Raw genomic sequence first — 22662 nt, forward strand, 5'->3', positions numbered from 1 at the left:
ATGGACATGTACATAAAACAAACACTCTCCCACTCTGTTTATGTTTGGCACCGTTGCAGATCTTGAGGACAAGTACATTTTGTTCAAACTGAGTTGACAATGAATCATCATTTAACAATGTACCTGAGTCAATCCATCACTTTAAAGATGGGACTGTTTCCCCTACACCGATGTTATGTTACTGAAAACTGAACAAGCAGCAAAACAAAATGTAAGGGCCTTATTTCTGAGGAATCCTTTGTATGGACCAAATAAAACATCCTTTTCAAAAAGAAACAGTTCATTAGATCAACTGAATTCTAATTGGCAGAAAGGGACGGTAACAAACTAGAATTTCACCGCATGGTATTGAAATGTTTGCACTTTTGTTTCATTGAAAAGCAGCACAGTGTTGGCAGCGTACAGGCAGCTGTACAATCTGAGTTTAATCAGTTATTCATAGGATTCCTGCTGCCTCAAGGCCACCCTTGTTGGCAAACAGTGCTTTGTAAACCAGCAAAAGTGCACCGCAAAGAACCAGCGTATAATGAAGCTGTTATTAGAGCATGCATACAGCAGCTACGCTTTTGATACACACTAAAGAACCAATTAGCAGCAGACAATTCTCAGGGTGCACAGGACCAGGAAATTAAAGCACTTAAAACGTTCAGGCGAGAAAGAGATGCAAATGTGGCTTATTTTCTCATTCCCCAGTACTCACTAAGGAGAGAAGCGAGGGTTTATTAGTCATTTATCGCACGTTTCACTGAAGAAAACATTCGTTTGGTTTCACTGTGGAGTTTATTTCTCAATTCTACATCTATTGCAAGTACAACATGCAATATAAATTCTGAGTTGACAAAATTATATCTGGAACCATCTATAAAGTATCTAAGTACTGCATTTGACTATGTGTTGCAAACAATTTTAAGCTTTTCTGGTAATCACAAGTTTAAAATACATCATTTTGGCAGTTAAAAATACAACGTTTTGCATTCTTATTAACCTGCCAAGACACTAGTCGATTTCACACACTCTTTCTCTTTCTTACTCAACTACAGACATGGAAACATGGAACAAATGCTAGACTATGGAACAGAATAGATCCCTCGCTAAAGCCAACTCCCCAGTTACTGTTACGCCTGTCAAATTTTCCGTTTGCGTACACACACGTATACAGTTTACAATGACAGTGGAAGATCTACGACTCAAAAGTCTATTTTTGAAACAGTGAGTCCTTACTGTCAGACAAAGCAGGCTTCTCATTTCTAGCTGACAACTATCAATTTTGTCAGCTGAAATGATGACTATGCTGGCAGATATGATCAGATTTAGCTGCTAGCTAAAGAAGTTAATATTAGTTCCTTAAATATGGTCTTAAATATGCATTGATAGCTATATGATACAATGCTAAAAAAACCGGCTGCTTAGTAGCTATACCTACAAAGAGTAATGCACTGTAATTCGTATATACTATATATCCTAGTTTGTATATAATCCACGTAATCCCGAACCAATAAGTATAAAGAGCGACAAACTCTACATAAACAGGATGTCGGGGTGTCGGATGTCTAAAAACACCAGACTTTCGGCGGTGTTGGTACCCCGTGTGAAACCAGAAGTCAACGTTGATTTATTTGTCGCGTAACTTCCGTATTTAAATTACACCAGTTCCGTAGTTATTTGAACCCCAAACCACAATCTTTTCCTAAACCTAACCAAGTTGTTTCTTGTAAAGACGGAAGGTTATTTTGAAAAGACTATGCACATAACGATCAGAAATTGACACATGTTGCTGGACATTCGTAGGAAAACAAATGAAAAATGAAGAATAACTGTTTGTAAGATATCATACAAACCGCTGTATGAGGATACGTTCTAAACGTCTGAGGCTAAAAACCTGTATGTCCCAGAAAAAAGTCAGCATCGTCTCCAGCTGATGATCCACAACGTGCAGTTTATAACAGTCACTTTTGCTTTTTTCAATATGGTGTACTTTATAAGGTATAATAAAAGTCTTTTTACTCCAAGTCATCAATTCAGTTTTTAATTACTTGGTAAAACTCTTGCATGTAGCTTACTGAAGCTCCAGAAACTGTACTGTATGTGTGTTATTGTTACCCAGGTCTGGCAGTCTGTAGCCATGTGGACGTCAGGATATTGGAGCTTAACTTGCAGTATGGGAAATGTTCTCCCATAAGGCTTTGCATGTGAGAGAAAACGGAGCGGAAGGGCCTCTGACAAACATTTACAGACCAGAGCAATTAATTCTTAGTCATCTCCCATAATCCACTGCTCGCCATTCGCCCGTCCACAATAAAGGTCACAGTGGCCACACAGGGACAAAACACACACACACACTGGGGGGGATTTGGTGACTAATTAAACAGCAGATTAGAAAGTGAACAGTATCTTCTGAAGAAAGAGTATCTGAAGCCAAATTAAACAGCTGTGATCCTCTCAGTCTGCTGAGGCCTTTCATCTGATGAACACAACCAGTAGTGTGAAGTCTACTCCACTTTCAAACAACTTATTTTTATTTTCAAGCACAAAAAAAAGGCACTTTCGAAATCTGTATTTTCTCTGTCCTAGTTGCAGTAGTGTGATGTACTAATTAATGCACCTGCTACTTTTGCAGCATCATTGTCAAGAAAAAGTCTCACCTTACCAATATTCATCAAGTGATAGAAGATTTTATTTCTGATTATAAAAATTCAAAATGCTAAAATAATCTACTTTTATTCTGAAAAACTATGTTAAGTGACAAAGTAAGAAGTCTCGACTAAACTGTGATTTTGGTTTGATCATTTAGATGGAGGAAGATATTGGCCATCCATGTGTTGAAACCAGAGTTACAGTTTACTTTTATAATATTAATCTGAAAGTTTGTTATCATATGCATAACATTGGAAACTAACAAATGTCATAACTGAGCATGATGGGCTTTAGTGGAAGCATTTACAAATGAAATAGTAGGCGTCCGAGGACTGTAAAGTAAGTAAAGTCTTGCATTCAAAACCCTACTTAAGTAAAAGTATGTAAGAATTATCAGCAACATGTTCTTAAAGTATGAAAAGTAAAAGTATTCATCGTGTAGTGAAGTGGTTTCCTGTCAGTGTTTTACTATTACATATGATGTTTTTGGATTAATATTACTGCTGCAGTTTACTGCTGTAGATGTTTTAACTCCTTTATATACTGTTGACTAGTTTAATCTACAGCAATGCATCATGGTCTATAAGATCATCATCTGTTTGTAGCGTCGCTGTCCTGTGAGAAGCACATATCTCTAAAAAGTCAACTTTTCACGGAAACAGCCCCGTTTTCAGCTTTGTGGCGATGCATTTTCCAGCTGATCCAACAGGCTTTTTAAAGAGTTTACTTAGTTTGAGAAGTAGGAGATTCTTGTCAACACGTAAAGGAACACTTCATCCTTCAGTTCATCATGAACATTCAACGTCAACACATCTTAAAATACATGGTTTTCACTGGACAGGAAGGGGATGAAAAACTGTAATCTGAAAAGTAACTATAGCTGTTAGACAAATAGTACAGTAAAAAGTACAATATTTGCCTCTGAGATGTAGTAGAGTAGAAGTATAACATAGCAGAAAAAGGAAATAATCAGGTAAAGTACAAGTACCTAAATTTGTACTGAAATACAAAACCTGAGTAAATGTAATTAGTTACAGTCCACCACTTACTTGAGCTTTAGCTGTTTGTTGGCATGAAACTACAGCATATCACATCCTCACCACTGACTATATTTCAGAATTATATTAATTTTTTAGTTATATATTTTAGGTCTTTATCTATTTTTCATCGAAATGTATGTCTATATTGTTAAACCTATGAACATTTGCTTTATTATATAGCTCTATAAAACAACACACAATACTCTATACAGGCAATCTTTCTTACTGTTCCATTTGTTGCTGTCTATCCCCATCTTGTGGCCTGCTGTGGTACTGCTGGGAGCTAAACCATGACTAGAAAAAGATGGCTACATTTCTGTAGTACATTATTGATCACTAAGATGATTTTCTTTTCCTGCCTTCATCTGCAGGGTCAAAGGTCAGGTCGGCTGCAGGAAAGCAATAAAAAACACATGAGAGATTCATTTACATCTCACGTCTCAGGTATTCAGATCATCAAGATTCAAGTACGGTGAGAATACATTTTAAATCAGAGATCACCGGATCAAAAGTTAGAAATAAGGAATTCAAAAGGTCAGAGCCTTAGTAGGCTACCTTTATAATATTCATGTGATCTAATGTTTGACATTAATAAAAGGGAGTAGATTTTAGACTCAGATAAGACAACGCTAAAACCCTGGTTCTCTAGTTAAATGTTCAAATGTGCATACAAAACGTCAACAAAGTAGTGTTTATGTCAGGGCTATTTGTATTTGATGACATTTTATTGTGCAGCCACTTTATTTTACTCATTTTTGTATTCTATTTTCACTCTTACTATCCCTTTATTTTGCTCTTTTCCCACTGTTACTTCTGCCACAGCTTGACTCAGTGTCTCCACAGGGATCAGCACAACGTCATGATATCTCCTCTTAAACATAAATACAGGCTATAAGGTAGAGAAGGAGCCAGACAGTGGAGCAGACAGTCAGTCAGATCCAGACAGATGGATGAAGTGACAGGAGGAGATAAAGATGATGTGGATAAAGAGAGGAAGCGGAGCTATGATCAGCTGACGGTGTTGGTCAAGCTCCAACATGACACCAGCAGATGTGACGGCGTTTTTGAAGCAGCACGCCACCCTCCCGGTGGGCGTCGTGGAAGACAGATAGCCCAGCAGACAGCCCGTGATGCCCCAGGGCGAGGCTGATTTATAGGGTGGACTTTCTGCACGGTCAGGGCGGGGGGGAGGCCCTTGTTTCAGCATCACACACTGTGTGTGCACACTGAACCACACTCCAGACTCTGCTGCAACAAATACAACTTTTTAAATCTTGTTCAGAAACTTGTGTTTCAAGTGGTCGAGAGTTCTTTTCTTTGCAAGTATTCTTAAAATAAGTCTGCATTATATACAAGTGGAATTATAGCATAATTTATTTTTAGAAAAAACTAAATCATAATAGTGAATACAAGATGTGCTATTGTTATTTTTCAGTTTGCAAGGCGAGGACTTTGACCTGATGTTGCCATATTGTTTTTCCTCTGATGGTGTCTAGGTGTAACCCTGTGTTTGACCACTCAGGTCAGAGGGCCAGCTCAGATACTTCAGCTCTAGAAGAGGTGAAAGTTCAGCTGCACCTTTTCAGCTGTCTGACACATCAAGTAAAAACAGCTGCTCTGGAGGTTTTGTAGTACTAGTCACTTAGTAGTATATCCAGCATGCATTCTATAGCCTAGACTAGGTTGTATGCTAAAAAAAATAAAAGAAGAAGAAAAAGGCATAGGTCTCCTCTTTATCTCAATGACTAGCCGTGTTTCCATTCACATTTTTGTATGCACATTTTGAAGTGTCTCATTAGAGAAGCTGTAGGCTATGGAAGCAGCAAAATTCAATAAAACTTCCTTAATTGAGAAAAAAAAGGTGCTTTTTGTCATTTAAAATAAAACTGTTTTATATCTATGTTTTTTTTTGCCATTGTGGAAAAACAGTTGATGCATTACATGAAACACCTTTGCAGAATAAACTCTGACGTAGCGAACAATTAACTCACGTGACTGATCAGCTGTTTCCTGTCAGTGCCTCCTCAGATATTCATGTAACGTGTGAATGTTTGTCTTCATCTCCAGACAGCATGAGACATGGACAACACTAGCTGACATTAAAGAACTATTACAACTTGCCCAATACAAACTAATTCCTGAAGACGTCTGTCCATTATTCTCTCGTAGATGGTTAGATTAGATTAATACTGTGTGTAAATGTGTGTTTTTGAACTCATGATTTATATGTGAGATTTACGTCATCAATCGTTTTTTATGACCATAGTGTAACACGCTGACACTGAATATTGAACTATTTTATCACCTTATAAAGAGCACCGTTAGCATTAATTTGGAGTCGTGTTTGTGGCCACCAGCCTGACTTAAGTCCAATACTCACGCTCTATTTAGCTCTATATTGGTCTCCACCAACTCCTGGGGGAAATATCTGACTCTTTGACTGCTAAATGCTCCACTTTATTTACTAGTTCCTTGGTAACTTTTGTCTCTCTGTCATCTGGTGCTCACTCTCACATGTTCGAAACCATCATGTATCCAAAAAGCATGTGTTTTTAAAATTCACACCCACGTTTTCATGTAGGATTTTCATTACATTGAAACTGACAGCATGTTTAGAGCTGGCATGTCCCTTTTAAAAGAGAAATCTAAGAAACAAACAATCAAACAACAGTTAAGAAGAGCTTATATTATTAGACTAACTGATCTTTAATACAATTGAAGTTTGATCCGATGTGTTTTCAGGATACTTCTTTGATACATTCTGCAGAATTTAAAAATCTAATTAAAGACAATGACATTTATTATTGACATTTATTTAGAGGAAAAAAAACAAATTCATTTTTTGCAAAATTAGCCAATTAAGTAATCCTTCTATCAAAGCAGTAGCACATAGCATGACAGTAGTGTTTTGTTGCATTCTGCTGTGATAGTAATTCCACATTAAACAAAGCCTGTAGACTGAGGTTCCTCCTCCATGTCTCAGGCCTTCTTTTACTTCTCTTAATTGCCTCAGAAAGGAGCAGGCCAGGTTTCTTTCCAGGCTTCTGTCTGGCTTGAACTCACTCATGTCCCACTCTCCCTCTTCCTCTCTGTCAACCTCCTGCAGCGAGGGGGTTCTCTCCGGCAAGGTCAGGGGCTGTGGTACATCCCCCAGTCTCCTCGCAGATTTCCCATCATCTTCAGTCCGGACCCACTGCTGCCGCTGGGACACACACACACACACCGTAGGAGGTTGGACATGAATGTCCTTCAGTCTACATCCTCCTCCTCCTCGTCTTTCGTTTCTCATTTCCTGCTCCCTCTCTTTCACATGTTCCGTCAGCTTGCATCATGTTTCTGTCACGCTGCATATCTGCCACCTTCTCTTACATTTCCTCCTTTTCCTCCTTCTACGTCTCTTCTTCCATGTCCTCCACCCCATCTTTCTCCACCTTCCTTCCTCACCTCCTCATGTCCTCCCTTGTCAATGTGCAGAAAGCATTAACCCTCGCTTTGGGTCGGGTCCTAGTAGGCGGTGGAGAGGATTAAATTACCCCAGGAAGGGTAACAGTTGTCTGGGAAGTGTCCAGACTGAAAGCTGGTGTTGGGATATTCATATTAATCTCCCCTACATCTGCCTCCTTGCAGACACACACAGTCAGGGGAGTGTGTGAATGGGAGGATCTGTTCACCCTGTCGTTAATCTCACACACTCCTCTTTGCATTCATTAAGTATTAATGAATGATTAGAATAGTAACTAGAGACCATCTTGCAATGGGATCACACCAGCCGTGACGCCAAATCGGGCCAGGGGTGTAAAGTTGGGAGGGGGCCAATGGCTCCTTTCCCACTTCCTACCCCCTACTTCTGGCACCCTTGCTCGGACCACACCCAATTTGATCTCATTTACACATCTGTAAAGTTTCATGACTGCATCCTGCACTCACACACACCATTGCATGACTTGCAACCCTGCACATAGTTAACAGTAGGCCTGCATATATATGGTGGGGGACAAGGGATGTTCAGGGGTAGATAAAAAGTCAACATTATATGCCACATATAAGTGATGTCCATCATCTGAAAGCTGGCAACATGAATATTAATTGGAGATGCAGCTCAGCACTGTGTCAAATTGTTCTAGTCATAAATCAGAAATAAACATGTATTAATTAGTTAATGTAAAAAAAAAATTATGAAAATAAATGGTCACATGCGCACTATATGAAATGGCTACTATGGGGACTAACAACGTCACACATGAATACAGTTGGACTCATTGAATCCACAAGAGTCTCAGCTTTACAGTGATACCCAATTTATGCAAATCCAAGACTGTTAAGGGACCCCAGTATGCAGAAATATTCAAATACACCATTTTGGAATAGGCGAAAATAACACATTTATAGTGCATTAAAAAAACTCACATTTGCCATTCATATCATAGAATTCAAACTTAGCCAAATTGTAACTGTTGGCCCAACATACTGTACCATATTTAAACATCTGAGCATCTCATATGAGGACAATAAGATCTGTCATGGACCTTTAGAGTCATAGCTCCAGTAAGAATCTCTTTAAAAAACATTAAATCACATCACAGTTTTTTAGCTGAAATAGGAAATACACAGGTCACATCACATCCCTTGTTATTTATCCCATCATGTTGCCATAACATTTGAATGCTCCCTTCATGACTAGGGTAATGTGCCAATTGATTAAAATGACAGGGCTCAATAAGGCCATCAGCTCTGCACTTCCATGAATATTTTGAGCTAATTTAGTGGATTGCTGTTGAAATCAGTCTTTAACCCCTTAACTACACGTAGCTCTACAAAATTAACCGCTTGTATTGTTGTACATCGGTTCAGCCGTGATTCAAAACAGAGACAATATGGCTTCCCAGTCAAGGTCTGTGTTTGTGTAAATGTGCCTGGTTGGTCCTGCTGCCATCTCCGATATGAGATGTTGATAGATGTGTGTCACCTTGGCTCTCTTAATAACAGATACTGAGTTATGGTGCCACAGCAGCACCGGTGTGTCACAACACAAGCAAACTGTTAAGGAGAGTGAATGTCCTGCTGCCCTTCAGAAGACAGTCTGCTCCTGAATTGCGCATATTATTAACACAATGTCATCTTTGGCTGCGGTGATAACTGCATTTGCATCAGCATTTTAGGAATTAAGAGTCATTTTGAATTATTGCAACAAAATTATTTCGTATTACAAGAAGCAACCGATATTAAGGAGGTCAAAGGTCAAGGCTATATTAACCTTCCAATAATCTTGTGACCTCAGAATGATAATGTGAGAGCTTACAGCCTGAAACGAGACTAAAGAGGTCAGCGTGCTTCAACAGAACTGCACATGGGATGATCAAACAGCTTGGGAAACCCCCTCTCCTCACTCTCTGAGCATTGGGTGGGCTGTGTCCGATCTGATGATGGCGCTAGATGAAAAGTTAACTGGTCATCAAAGTTATTATGTTTCATTGTGAGGGGAGCATTAGTGACTGTACCAAATTACAGCATTCCAGTAGTGAGTTTGGTTTCACTTAAAACCAAAAATGTCAACCTTATAAATGTGCTAGAACAAAAGTCAGAATCATCAAATTCATCTGCGTTCTCCTCGGTTTTTATTTTTATGGAAGCGCCCACTCAGCCAAAAGTAGTTACGTAGGTTACCAAAATATGCTAATCAATAAGCTTATGAATAATGTGAACACTAGCTGAGTCAAAGGTTTACTAGGTTTGGAAATAACTGAACGAAATGGGGTTGTATGTGTACTCACGTGTTCTTCATCGGAAAGGGCTGTCAGAAAAACCTATTTTAGTCATGTAAAAAAAATTAATATCAGTTTAAGTGTACGCTATATTTAGAATATTTTCACCGCTTTACCTCGCCATCAGACAGCCCTTTCTGACAGGGAACTGAAGCTGTTATATCAAAAGTAATTCTACCTCGCAGAACACAGGAGTGGCTGGTCTTCCGTTGACTTTCAGATCCGAACTAACGTGGCGTCCACAGCATTACATTATTATCCTATCTGCTTCTCCAAACTGGGAGCATGCTGACCGCCATAATACACACTGAATAGATAACGACATCATGCAGGAACCTGCGTCAGGTCACATGGGAAAACGTTTTTAGAAGGGCTTGAAGGGAAAATAGCATTTTGACGCTAAAACATACATATATTGATCAAAATTGTAATATTCAGATTTGTATACATAAGGAACATCACTGGGAAGCTACAGAATGATATAAAAATAAAAAAGAACAAAAATATTGGACCCACTCTTCAAGATTCATCCTTCTGGAAACCAGGAGGTTCAGTACAAAATGTCATGGCAACCCAGCCAATAACTGTTGAGATATTTCAATTTGGACTGAAGTGGTGGACCGACGGACCAAGATTGCCGTTCCTAGAACCATGGGATTTGTCAGAAAGCCCACCTACCACCAACGACTGATGAATATATCATACAGCGTGTGTATCATGTATGATATATGACGCCCACCTGTGGATGGGCTGTCTAATTCCCCAGTGGTTGGCTGCCTGCAGACTGAACACATTATTATGGCGTTTTATCTACAGTCATGGTAGTCACTCACATCTCAGACCCAGATAACGGCGAGGGAGGAGGCGGCAGATGTCCTGCCGTATTATAGCAGGAGCTGTGATAGAGATGCAGAAGGGGGAAAGGCCCCGCTCGCCGCCATGGGAGAAACCTCCTCTGTTCAACAGTCAATCAGAGCACGCCGTATGAGCGTGTCACCTGTGATTACGCTCCCCGTCGGTTATCTCCATGTTGACAACGATTCCAGAGAAATGTATGGCTGCAGTTGGATGTGTGTATATATGACAACATGTGTGTGTAAAATATAGAGGTGTGTATTCACAACGTTTTCCCACATTTGCAGTTCATTTATGTCACCATAATACTTACATACCTACTATCTATTTCACTGGTTCGCTGACTAAACACACTTTGGTTTACATGACATAACTCATATCATCTTAGCTTGTTGCTGTCATACGTCAACGTGTAGGGACCCATAATCTAATCTAATCTAATCTAATCTAATGTAATGTAATCTAATCATCAGTCACAATCGGTTTTCATTTAGATTTTCCACAGTGCTGGCATTAAACCATTGTAAGGCCTCTCAGGCTCTGATCTTTGTGCTGCTCACTGTTGATCACTAATGTCCCTCCGTGTTTCTCTCCATTCAGCCAAACAGCAGGGCCTCTTGCCAGCTCCCACCTGTTTGTTTTTCTCCCGGCTGACAAGACTAAACCACTCTGGCCCCTCACCTAGCGTGCCCTTTGGTCGGAGAATAACAAAACAACGTGAAGCTGAGGTGAAACCTGACCTGTTTTCTGAGATGAATTATGCATGGTGCATTAATTATGGGCAGCACACAGAGAATGTGTTCTTTCTTCGAGGATTCATCCATTGATCAATATCTATGTAAGATAAATGCAGCAGCAGTCACCTCTTCATCCATTACCACATGTATAAAACAACGTAATGTGGAAACAATATATTGTATAATTGATCATCTGGTTATACACAGTGGTGGAATGTAACTAAGTACATTTACTCAAGTACTGCACTTAAGTACAATTTTAAGGTGCTTGTGCTTTACTTGAGTATTTTCATTTTATGCTACTTTATACTTCTACTTCCCTACATTTAAGAAGCAGATATTGTACTTTCTAACTGCACTTCATTTATGTGATAACTTGAATTACTTTGCACTCAGATTATTAATGAAAAATAGAATCAACAAATAAAATATTATGTATTATAGGTTAAGATAAGACTTTATTGATCACTTGGTGGAATCCACAAGCTACTCAGCATTTATAAATAAAAAAAATGAGCCCCTCTTTTACCAGCTGCAACACTAAAGTGATGTAAATATTAATACATCAGTAGTTATAATCAACTAATATAATTATTTTTATTATAATGAAATGGGCCATTCTGCATGAGTATTTTTACTTTTTGTACTTTAAGTATATTTTGATGCAGATACATTTGTACTTCTGTAAAATTTTTAATGCAGGACTTTTACTTGTAACAGAGTATTTCTACACTGTGGTATAACTTAAGTAAATTATCTGAGTACTTCTTCCACTAGTGGTTAAACACAGTGGCACAGCAGGTCATGGATATGAATCCACATCATTTGCATTATCTTCCCTTTGACTATTTGCTGTGATTTCTTTTCTGAAAACTAAAAACTATAGAAACACCTTTACTAAAAGACCATACCCTGTGAATGTCATTTCTTGAACTCTGCTGCCTCCTAGTGGACTGATGAGGCATAAACTCCTAAAGTGCAGGATACAAATGCCAATTCTCACTTCTATAAACTTGGTTGATGGTGAGATTTAAAAAATAATCGTCAAAATTTAAGCAGCAGAGGCCAAAATATATAGACTATTCTGGCATATTTCAGTACCTATTGGGGAGTCAAGATCCAAAAACACTGGATTTTACACTTTCCATAATACAAATAACCCCTTTTTGTTGTACCCTCTCGGATGACATCATCAGGGCTGTTTTCTGGAGAGCCACAGAAGGCATTGTACAATTGTTTTAGCACTATAACAAGCAGTAATCTACCTGTAAGAGTAATATCTGTGGAGTTGCCTTTTAATGTGAGATGTCTTTTCTCTAAAATAAAATGAAAATATGATCCGTCATATTACATTCCAATGGATATATCTAATTAGCAACAGAGATATACAAAAGTAAACTAAAAAAAAACAAAACTTAAAGATCCCTTACTTTATGGTGACAGAAACTAATTATTCTCGGTGAAGAAGAGATTAACTCAATAAGACAGGCACGATCTCCTCTCACCGGCATGCAAGTTGATTTGAATACATTGCGAGTGAGGCAGAGCTCATTTATCTTCTCCTCTGGCTCTCGCCCACCTCTCTCTCTGCCAGTCACTCAGTCAGCGTTGCAGGCAGCTCACACACACACACAGCCTCGGTGGCGAGATGCAGATTGATAAGGGGGTTGGGGCAACATAAGTGGGTGTAACTGGTAGGATCCGATCCAATGCCAAACACAGCGCTCAGGGCTGCAGCAGTCACGCACCATTTCTGCTGCAGTTTTAGCCCAGGAACAAGAGATTTCTGCTTCATGTGAAGTAATTATATGTCTGTATTGCATATTCTCATAACTGTAGAATAAAGTGGAGATGTTCCAGAAGCAGCTGCATAATGTAAACCACACTTTTTTTTTTACACATTCACATATACAGGTTATACTTTCCAGGATAACTTTATTCTTTGAAACTACAGTGTTGAGTTAAAAATACTTCTTTTTGACCGACAATAGTAAACACACACACACACAGTGACAAGGTTGGGCGGATTCATCACAGTGAGGATATTCAGAGAGGCACGCTTTAAAATAAGTCAAAGTGAATCTTTTATCGTCTCTACCTAAGGATGACAGCAGCCTTTACTGTTGCCCACATTCAACAAAACAGCCTTTTCTAAAGGCTCCTCAGTACCAGGACTACAGATGAGGAGCAGCAGTCATTGTCATGCAGAGTCCCACTGTGCAAAACAGGCCTCTCAGAAACTCTATTTTGTAGCCTATAACATTCGGAGAAACCGTCACGATGATTATGGCAAACAGTGCCTATTGTCATGCGGTAGACTGTGCATGCACAGAGGTAAGAGGACACAGCGTTCCACTAACAGAAACTCAAACAGAGTACAACAAACACCAAACTTCAGCTGAATATACTGAGAAATTCACTATAAAACCAAAAATATCTCTATGGCTCTCAAAGCTTCTAATGACACAGATAGTTTAGATGAGGATAACCGGATGTAGATTTATAGAAGATTCATGGATCATATATGAAATAATAGCTTTTTATATCTAGTCATATATGATGCATTTTAAGGCCCCTGGGAGCCAAATGCATCAATTTGAGAAGCATAACTCTCAATATATAAAGTGACCTTGTACTGACTAATTGCTATGTAACAGCTATAGGTTATTGCTGGTGAGTTATAGCTTATATCTGAGCTCATGGTTCATTTATCAGAGTTCATGGCGTTACTTTTAAAGGAACAGTGTGTAACATTTCGGGGGATCTATTGGCAGTAATATAAAAGTATGTTTCCTTAAGTGTATAATCACCTGAAGCTAAGAATCGTTGTGTTTTTGTTACCTTAGAATGAGGCATTCATATCTACATACGGAGGGGGTCGTCTTCACAGAGAAGGCCACCATGTTTCTACAGTAGCCCAGAACAGACAAACCAAACACCGGCTCTAGATATAGCGTTTTCACGTTTTAGCGTCGGCCACCTCTCCTACAGGCTTTGCACACGGGAGAAGTTTCAGTTGGTTGCAATCTGCAACCGCACCGCTAGATGCCGCCAAATCCTACACACTGCACCTTTAAATACCTGATAGCCAGATTACAAAACATTTACATTTTTAAGCAAAAAATTAAGAAATAGTTACGCTGATTTGCTTTATTATAGATAATTAGATGAGAAGATTAATACTACTCTTTAGGTCTGTATATGAAGCTACAGCCAGCAGCCTGTTAGCTTGGCTTAGCATACCTTTTAACCTTTGGACAGAGCCAGGCTAGCTGTTTCCCCATTTTCACTTTTTATGCTAAGTGAAGCTCAGCTAAGATAACCCAAAACTATTATTATGTGTGATTTTTCCTTCAATTACATTTTATTATTTTGATGGCTTGAGGAAACGTATTATTGGAGAAAGGGCAAGATAACCTATGCCATTTTGACATAGCAACCTCTGGTAATTAATAACACTATTCAAATCTTGATTTGAATACACAACACAGCTGGGAGACTGAACTCTGGCAACAAAAAGATGTGTGGAGGTTAAGCAAGGTTTTAGGTGCTAATGAGTTAAGCACACCTGGTGGATGTGCAGTACAGTGTAGTAAGACTTGGAACAAAGTGCAGACATGCTAATCTGCGGCATCCAGGTAAAGGATAAGAGAAGAGCTAGACAGCAACATTTGCTAGTTATGTGGCATTTGGCATAACTAGCCACCAATGGTAATAAATAACTAGAGCAATTCAAAGTAAAATCTTACACAGAACAGTGTCGATACAGAACAAAAATGTGTAGAGATAAAAGAAACAAGGCCCTGGTGATAAAATGAGTACTCCTCAAATTATCAACATTTTTGTTTTTACATTAACCCCCGGAGCAAACTGCAGCCATGCTAATCTACGCCAATTGAGGCTCCTGGGTACAGCTTCTACTACTGTTGAGGCCAAAGTGCAGGAAGAAAATATAGCTTGCAGAAGCCGAGAAGCCGAGTCCTGGGAGCCAAGGGAGGATTGGAGAGGTTAGAGGTTATCTTCTGAATACATGTGATGGATACTCAGTAGCCCTGGCCGGACCATTTCACGACTACACTGCAGCAGGTTGGGCTTTAGGGGTCAACGCGTTGTAAATCTAGCTAACAGAGCACGGGTCGTCCTTGCAGGGCTTGAAATCCCCTTGCAGCAGCAGGATCATAACAGCCTTGGTCAGGTAGCTGGAGGTGCCTCTCTTTCCCATCGGAGGTGTGTTGTAGAACGCCTCCATGTCGTCCTGGCAGAGACACGGATGAAAAGTGGGTTGTAAAAAAAGTGCTTGTAAAGGTTATTTTAGAATGATGTGCTACAATTAGAAAAAAATCATCCTAGCAGGATTACATCTCACATATTTAATAAAGAATTGGACTATTTGGCTTTTAACACCGTTTAATTAAACTACCCATTTAGTTAAATTATCAATTAACAGGAGCTCAAAGTTTGTGAGCACATCGATTTAGAGAGGTGATGAGATAATATTGTGTCTGACACTCAGGTCACATTCAAATGAGAACATGTTATAATATCGGTTAGAGGAGAGCCACTCTACCTGTTTCTCTACGCCCTGAAGGCGGCCGCAATCCTTCTGGAAATCCTTAAAGGCTTCCTTCACCAGACCGTCCAGATCCACCGTGGCGTCGAACTCCAGCTCTGGGTTTCTCTCCAGCACAATGGACACCACCATCAGCAGCTACTCGCACACAGCAGAGACAAGACAAGATGAAGGCTGTCAGAAACTAAGAACATCTCTTTTTTTTTAAAGGTCTAAACCTCACTTAATCGTAATCACACAAAATCTTCAAATCAATCTTAAACAAAATGGAGCGCCAGTAAAGAATTGCTAGATGTGGAGTCGCTTAAAATCCTCGCTGCAGTCTTCGATGCCAGAATAAGGAGAGCAAAGTCATGTTGAGCACAAATCCATACACGTTTCATTTTATTTGAGTTAGCTTTCAAGCATTTTGCTTCTGTTCTATCTGTGCACTTTGGTGTTTTTACCTCCACTATGATCTGTCTGTACTCAGGCAGGACGATGTTCTTCAGCGTGTCCTCCACCAGCAGGGAGAAGTTCATCTCATACATGGTCATGTCAGACAGCGTCGGTTGCTGCAGAGAGACAGTAATTGATGATCATTGTGTACATCCTGTGAGTGTTTGTGAGCAGTATAACATTAACCACAGGGCTGTTATAATTATTCTTTTTAATTATTTTGTCCTGATTAAAGTGTCACACTGAATCATCTGAGCACAAAAGAGGCAGAGAGGATTGTGGGATCTCCCTCCCTCCTGCTGTGCACTAATAACCTGCGTATCTACAGTAGCTGTAAAAACAAGTCAATGTTTGTGCCGTTAACTGAAGAATCTCTCGTTCCAAACGAACGAAAAAATAAATTTAAGTTGTGAAAACATAGAGTGGAATTGGCTTTGGTACACTTGCAAACGAATTAACAAAAAAAAAGTGATTTGCGGCAACAGAATACCGGTGATGTTTGTCATTTTTTTTAGTGCCATCTGTCTTTCAAACGTGACAATGAAGAGAGCAATTTGAAATAAGTTTCTGCATCTTGCACGGTTGTGATGCTATCACGGTGACAAACTATGAATACCTGGCAAAGTACTCAAAATCACTTTTATAGTAGTTCTCACTACAGTAGGTGTGTACAGGACCACATTTTACCATGATGACACACAGACAGAGTCACAAGGTGAAAACAACAACAGCGACATGCTGTCGTGGCTGATAACAGTACCGGCACCCTGAAACTGAAGAACCTAAATGGAATTCAGCCATCATTAATCATTTTTATTTACCCCTAGTTTCCTACTGCGACATGTCAAAATGTTTTCTGCCATGTTGCTCCGCCATGTTCCAACAGTAGCCCAGAACGGACAAACTCTGTTAACTTTTCCTGCTTAGGCCGGAGTTGGTAACGTTACTCGTTCCCCTCGCCGCCACTCTCTCTCTCTCTCTCTCTTGCTTCACCACTCACTTCCCACGTACACACACACTCTATGCACTGGCTCTGCTCCAGATGACCTACTCTACTCTTACAACACCTTTAAGAAAACTTAAAAAGGTAAAATTCCCCTGCCAACTGGCATAATTTGTGCACAGCCCAGGACAAGAGGGCTCTGCAGAGGGTGATAAAAAACGTTTGAAAACCCTTGGTACCCATTTATCGAGGATCAGTGATATCGGTGAGGTGAGGTGCCTGCGCAGAGCCCAAAGGATATTAAAAGACAATACCCAGCCCATCAACACCCTGCTGCCGTCTGGCAAGCATTGCAGAAGTATCTGCTGTCGTACCACCAGAATACAGATCAGCTTCTCTCCTCAGGCTGTAAGACTCCTCAACTCATCCTCCAAAACTCTACCATAAAAAAATAGTTTTTTGTTTTCCTTATGTTGCATAAAAGAGCTACTACTTCATTTTGTTGCACAACCCTGTGATGTACAATGACAACAAATTAACCTTGAACCTACAACTCATAGCTGTTTGTATAGCAGCACACATTACACAGTGTCCCCTTTAACCAGCATTGGTCAGAGTGTGTATCCTGCAGCGTTGTCAGGGGAGGCAGGTACCTGTGGCAGGTGAGTCCCAGACACCGTAAAACCGTTGGGGGTCCTCTCCAGGATCTGCCACACACGATCATAGAAGCCCAGAGGGGACCTGTTCAGAGAGCCGTCGATCTGACGCCTGTTCAGCCAGGACCTGAGGCCAAAACAAGGGTGAAACTGTTGAACTGAGATTTAGAGACGGGGGGAAATAAAATGTTGAAAGCCGTCGTTCTAGAGGAAATTGTTTATGTGTATTAGATTAGATGAGATGAGATAAAAATGTAATAATTCCCACGGGGAAATTGGGTTGCTGCAGCGGCAGATAATAAGATATGAATGGAGATGAGATAAAATAATTAAACCTAAAAAGATAATACAACAAGAGAATGCATTAAGATAACAGCGCTACGTCTTCAAAAGGCAGGTTTACGAGTTGAAAGGGATGAGAGAGCTCGATAGTGTGAGTGTGTCCTTGAAGAGAATACCTGCCGGTGTGTTGTGGCTGCAGGACGTCCAGCAGGAGCTGCTTGATGTCGCTGGGGGAGAGCTGGTAGATGTCCTGGGGTGGCATGTCTCCCGCCACGATCTTCAGCTCGTGTTTCATGGCCTGGACGATCCATCTGGAAATACACAGCACACACGATGGTTGAATCCTAAATTCCATTCTAACATGCTATTTAGTACATTAAAACAGTAGGTGAGAATTTTTTGTATGTCTGAAATCTTAGTATGAAACCATTAGTATGCAAATTGCATACTATTATATACTATTTATGGTGAATTATTACAGTATGCAACACTGGACACTACGGCGACATAAATATCCCACAATACAATAGGGTAGTGACGACAATGTTCATAACAGATGTTGACGGACAGCTCTGTAACGTCAATTACGTTTCAATTTAAGTGTAAGTATAAGATTTCACTTTGCTTTATGCGTATTATAGTTTTTAAATTAGTTCAGACTTTATGATTCTCACAAATCGTCATTTTGGTCACATGAGGTTGGCACGGGTTACCATGGTTACACGTCTCCAACCGGCAAGGAGGCTCTCAGGAAGTAACGACTGAAATTGCTGCTCAGTGTGACCGAAAAGCTACATACTGTACTACTGTTTATTCACACTAAAGTATGTTGAACGATAGTACACAGGTATATACACGGTATGTAGTGCATAGCCAATGTTAACCACCACAGAATTGATACTGTACAGCTTATACGGGGGTGGTCACTTGGGTTTGAGGACGAACGTGTTCAAAACAGTGTCCTTTCTTCAGTATTGCTCCGGTGTCAAGTTCCCTATAAATATAAGACCTTTTGCACCTAACCTCACAACACTTCCTCCAACACAGTTTCGATTTTTCCTGACAGTATTTCTTTCGGACCAAACACGTCTGGAGATGTGTGTTCAAACTCAGGAGCATTTATCCATTTAGTAGAGAGCAAACCTATAAATTGAGTCTCTTCCAAGAGAACTGCAGTGTGGTTCATTTGGAGGAAAACAACTTCAGAAATACAACCTGAAACGTATGGGCACAGATATTTGAAAGCAAAGCGCCCTTGATGTTTTGAACGTAACATAAGAAAATAAACTGAAGGGGAAACTGCAGCCTCAGCTGATGCTAATATTCATTGAAGGTTTTATGTTTTGTTGAGTGGTCTGAAAACCAGACTACATACTGCATGACTCCAACCAGTGTTAAATTCCATTCTGTTTTGAGTTGTCGTCGACTACAACTAGACTAAAACTATGAAGGATAAAAATGACTAAAATGTGACTAAAACTAATAAGCATTTTCGTTTTGAGACTAAATCTATAATAGCTGCCAAAATTCACACTAACTCCAGCCACCCCGAACCTGAATTGGTCCTACCCGACTCTGATCTTGAGCATGCCGCTGAACAGCTCGGGGTTGTTGGAGATAATCCATCCGATGTGGATGACCAGCTCCTGCTGCAGAACGGCCTCCCGCTCCCCACCTTGAGGGGAGCACTTGCTGTAGATGATGCCCTGGATCACCCCTGGCGACAGTGGGTTGGAGATCACCTCCTCCTCTTGCCCGAACAGGCCGAGGGTCACCTGGCAACCACAGGCATTAACACACACACACGCACACACAAAGGGGAAAAGAGCACACACCGAACCCACATTAGAAAGTTCTCTGCAGTTCAGAAGAATTGTTGTGTGTAATATATATAATCTTTTGTGAGTATGTGTGCCTACGCAGATGCACGTGTGTGAAAGTGTGTTCATGCACAGATTCACAGAGTGCAATTCCTCCAAGTATCTTTGTTCCATCTCTCTGAAATTGGCCTCCTCTCCCGGAGTCACATAAAAGTGAGTGCGGGGAAAAAAATTACAGATCTCAAGATTACTCTTTTGTATTTTGTTTCTTCTGAAAGCCATCTTGTGAAAATTACACCTAACCAATCTTCCTGATGGGAGGACACACTTCTATCCTGGCTTTCAGCTCATGAAACACGGCACTTTGAGGATGTACCATTCATCTTTACATCGAAACTGATTCTAACTGAGCAAAAGAACACAGCCTGGAGCGGGAAATGAAGTCTGGAAATGAGCATAGTTGACGAGAAATATAAACAAAACTAGAGTCAGAGTTGACTTAAATGGGGTGGCGCCCCGTACTTCTTCAAACTGAGCTGTTATTGTAAGCAGAGGAACACAGCCGTCTCAAATCTTAAATCAGCCTTTTCCAATCACGTTGAGAGGAGCGATCCCTCCGGTGAGCAATCTATATGCAGATTCACACCTTGAGCTACTTCAGCATAATGAAATGCCCAAAACTGTTGAGAAGAAGGGTAAAAAATGAAGCGAGATAACTGACACTCTGGAGAGGAGGCTAATCTCTGAGTAACACTTGACAGGAAATGATGCACCGAAGCTCATCCAGCACCAGGGAGTGGCACCGGACAAATCCCCGCGTCACAACACATCAGTCGGCACAAGGAGTGTGTCTAGACACGGTGGCATATTAGGATTCTACGCCGGTCACAGCTACAACTACAGCTTAGATGCACACACAATGGAGGCGAGCTGTGATGGGGACTGTGAGCATGCAGCTAGGAGTAAGTAATTCCCACAGGATGACAGCATGAGAAGCTTATAATCATAGATTACCAATTGAATTTCCTTTAATCAGTGAACATTAAAATCATTGTACCGACATGCCATTTTTCCCCAACATAAGCCCACATCATTTGTACAGAGGGGATAGTTAAACTTCTCAGGTCTGTGTGTCCAACTTACCTGCTTGCCATGCACTAACACACTAGTAATACTGGGAGCAAGGCTGTCCACTATCTTAGTTATGAGACTGGCAGCAAGACGGACAACAGACCTAGTGGGCGAAAAGACACAAGGACATTCTTGACATCAAGACAGATAACAGCTAGGGCTTTAGCAAACTACAGCTTTTTTGTTCATTTTTACGACAGGGTGAGGGATCCAATTCCTCAACTTTACTGCTGCAGCTTCAGAAGAGGACATATTATACACTGTATGTGACGTGATAATCAAATTAAATGAATTGCCTTGTAAAATATGGAATATGTGGAGCATATATACTCATTACATTACTCAAACATTTGATTAGGCATTATTAGAAGTATATATATTAGGGCTACCAAAGTTAACGCGATAATAATGCACAAATTCGCAATAATTTCTTAAACAAATTAATGCAACCTGCTATTTTTAGGTTGTAGCGGGCCCTAAGGAGTCCATTGGTACCAACCATGTCAGACTTAGCTTTGATGTGAAAGAGGATAAATAACGCTCCAAACTTATGCTAAATTTTGGGGATGAAAAACTGTCATGGTCATTTTCAAAGGGGTCCCTTGACCTCTGACCTCCGTTTGAGTTTGAGGCTTGAGTTTGTTATGTTTTGAGCATATTTTCTTTATGCTAAATGCAGTACCTGTGAGGGTGTCTGGACAATATTTGTCATTGTTTTGTGTTGTTAATTGATTTCCAATAATAAATATATACATACATCTTCATAAAGCAGCATATTTGCCCACTCTCATGTTTATAAGAGTATTAAATACTTGACAAATCTCCCTTTAAGGTACATTTTGAACAGATAAAAAATGTGTGATTAATTTGCGATTAATCGTGATTAAATATGTTAATTGATTGACAGCCCTATTATACTGTATATATTTCACTAACAAGATAAAAAGGCAAGAACTTGTCCCCAGGCGTCATTGCCAGACAGTTGCTTCATTTTCGTATTAGAGCAGTTCAATGCTCCCAAATTTAAAATCCAAATCCAATTATCATCCAAACATCGGAATGAAAATGAAAATAAAAACCCCCACAAATAATTTCTTTTGAGAATCAAAGGCAGCAACAATTTGTAAATCAAACCTCACTGAGGATTTCTACTGTGTAAGAGATAACAAAGTCCCAGTCCTAATTAATGAATATGATTTAAATAAATAGAAGGTTGGCTTCCCATAGAAAAAAAATATTTTAATGTTCACTAATTTCTCAGTTCATTATTCACTAAAGCCTTCAAACTGCCTGAAGGGATTCCTATGAGGGGAAAAAAGCAGCACATGAACACTCATAACACTCGTCACATGGTAGCCCACAGCCAGGGTTGCTATAGACACGCACATAAAGTCGAAGCCATCCTCACAGAAGCGGTGAACAAATTAAATCATCTCATTAACGGGGTCATGAATACAATCAGCTGAAACACAACCTCCTCTTATTTGTTTAGTGTGTGTGTGTGGAGTTATTCAGTGCTTAAACCTGCGGAACTACGATGCCACATCTTGAGCACGATGAATAAAAAATGCAACAAAGCCTTAATGTCTAGAAGGCATGATGTGGTGTCAATCCACTGATGCTTTGTTGGGGAACCTATTTCAAGCTTCACTTCCTGGCCATGTTAGGTAAATGAGAAAGTAAATTGAACTGAGTATTGATGCTATTTCCCAGCAAGTTGGAAACCAGCCTCCAGGCCTTTTTTTTTTTTTTTTTTTACTCTATGGCATAATCAAATTCCTCTATGCTAAAATC

The 22662-nt window shown here is 40.0% G+C and overlaps 1 protein-coding gene across 6 annotated transcripts in view; it reads right to left on the reverse strand.

Moving 5' to 3' along the window:
• Positions 1–13869: 13869 nt before the first annotated feature.
• Positions 13870–22662, reverse strand: part of phkb (phosphorylase kinase, beta) — a 115363-nt gene continuing 106570 nt past the window's right edge. For 3 of the 6 annotated variants that reach the window (XM_074660633.1, XM_074660601.1, XM_074660625.1), the window contains 8 exons: positions 20881–20971; positions 19487–19692; positions 18094–18228; positions 17633–17762; positions 16045–16152; positions 15596–15736; positions 14288–15283; positions 13870–14215 (listed from right to left, as the gene is read on the reverse strand). In XM_074660633.1, coding sequence (XP_074516734.1) covers positions 15146–15283; positions 15596–15736; positions 16045–16152; positions 17633–17762; positions 18094–18228; positions 19487–19692; positions 20881–20971 — 949 coding nt within the window. In that variant the 3' untranslated portion in view covers positions 13870–14215; positions 14288–15145. Of the gene's footprint in view, positions 14224–14287; positions 15284–15595; positions 15737–16044; positions 16153–17632; positions 17763–18093; positions 18229–19486; positions 19693–20880; positions 20972–22662 lie in introns of all 6 variants that reach the window. The other 3 variants (XM_074660644.1, XM_074660609.1, XM_074660616.1) reach the window with 2 other exon arrangements.

This window comes from Sebastes fasciatus, chromosome 2 (assembly GCF_043250625.1).
Source record: "Sebastes fasciatus isolate fSebFas1 chromosome 2, fSebFas1.pri, whole genome shotgun sequence".
In the NCBI taxonomy this organism is placed as follows: Eukaryota; Metazoa; Chordata; class Actinopteri; order Perciformes; family Sebastidae; genus Sebastes; species Sebastes fasciatus.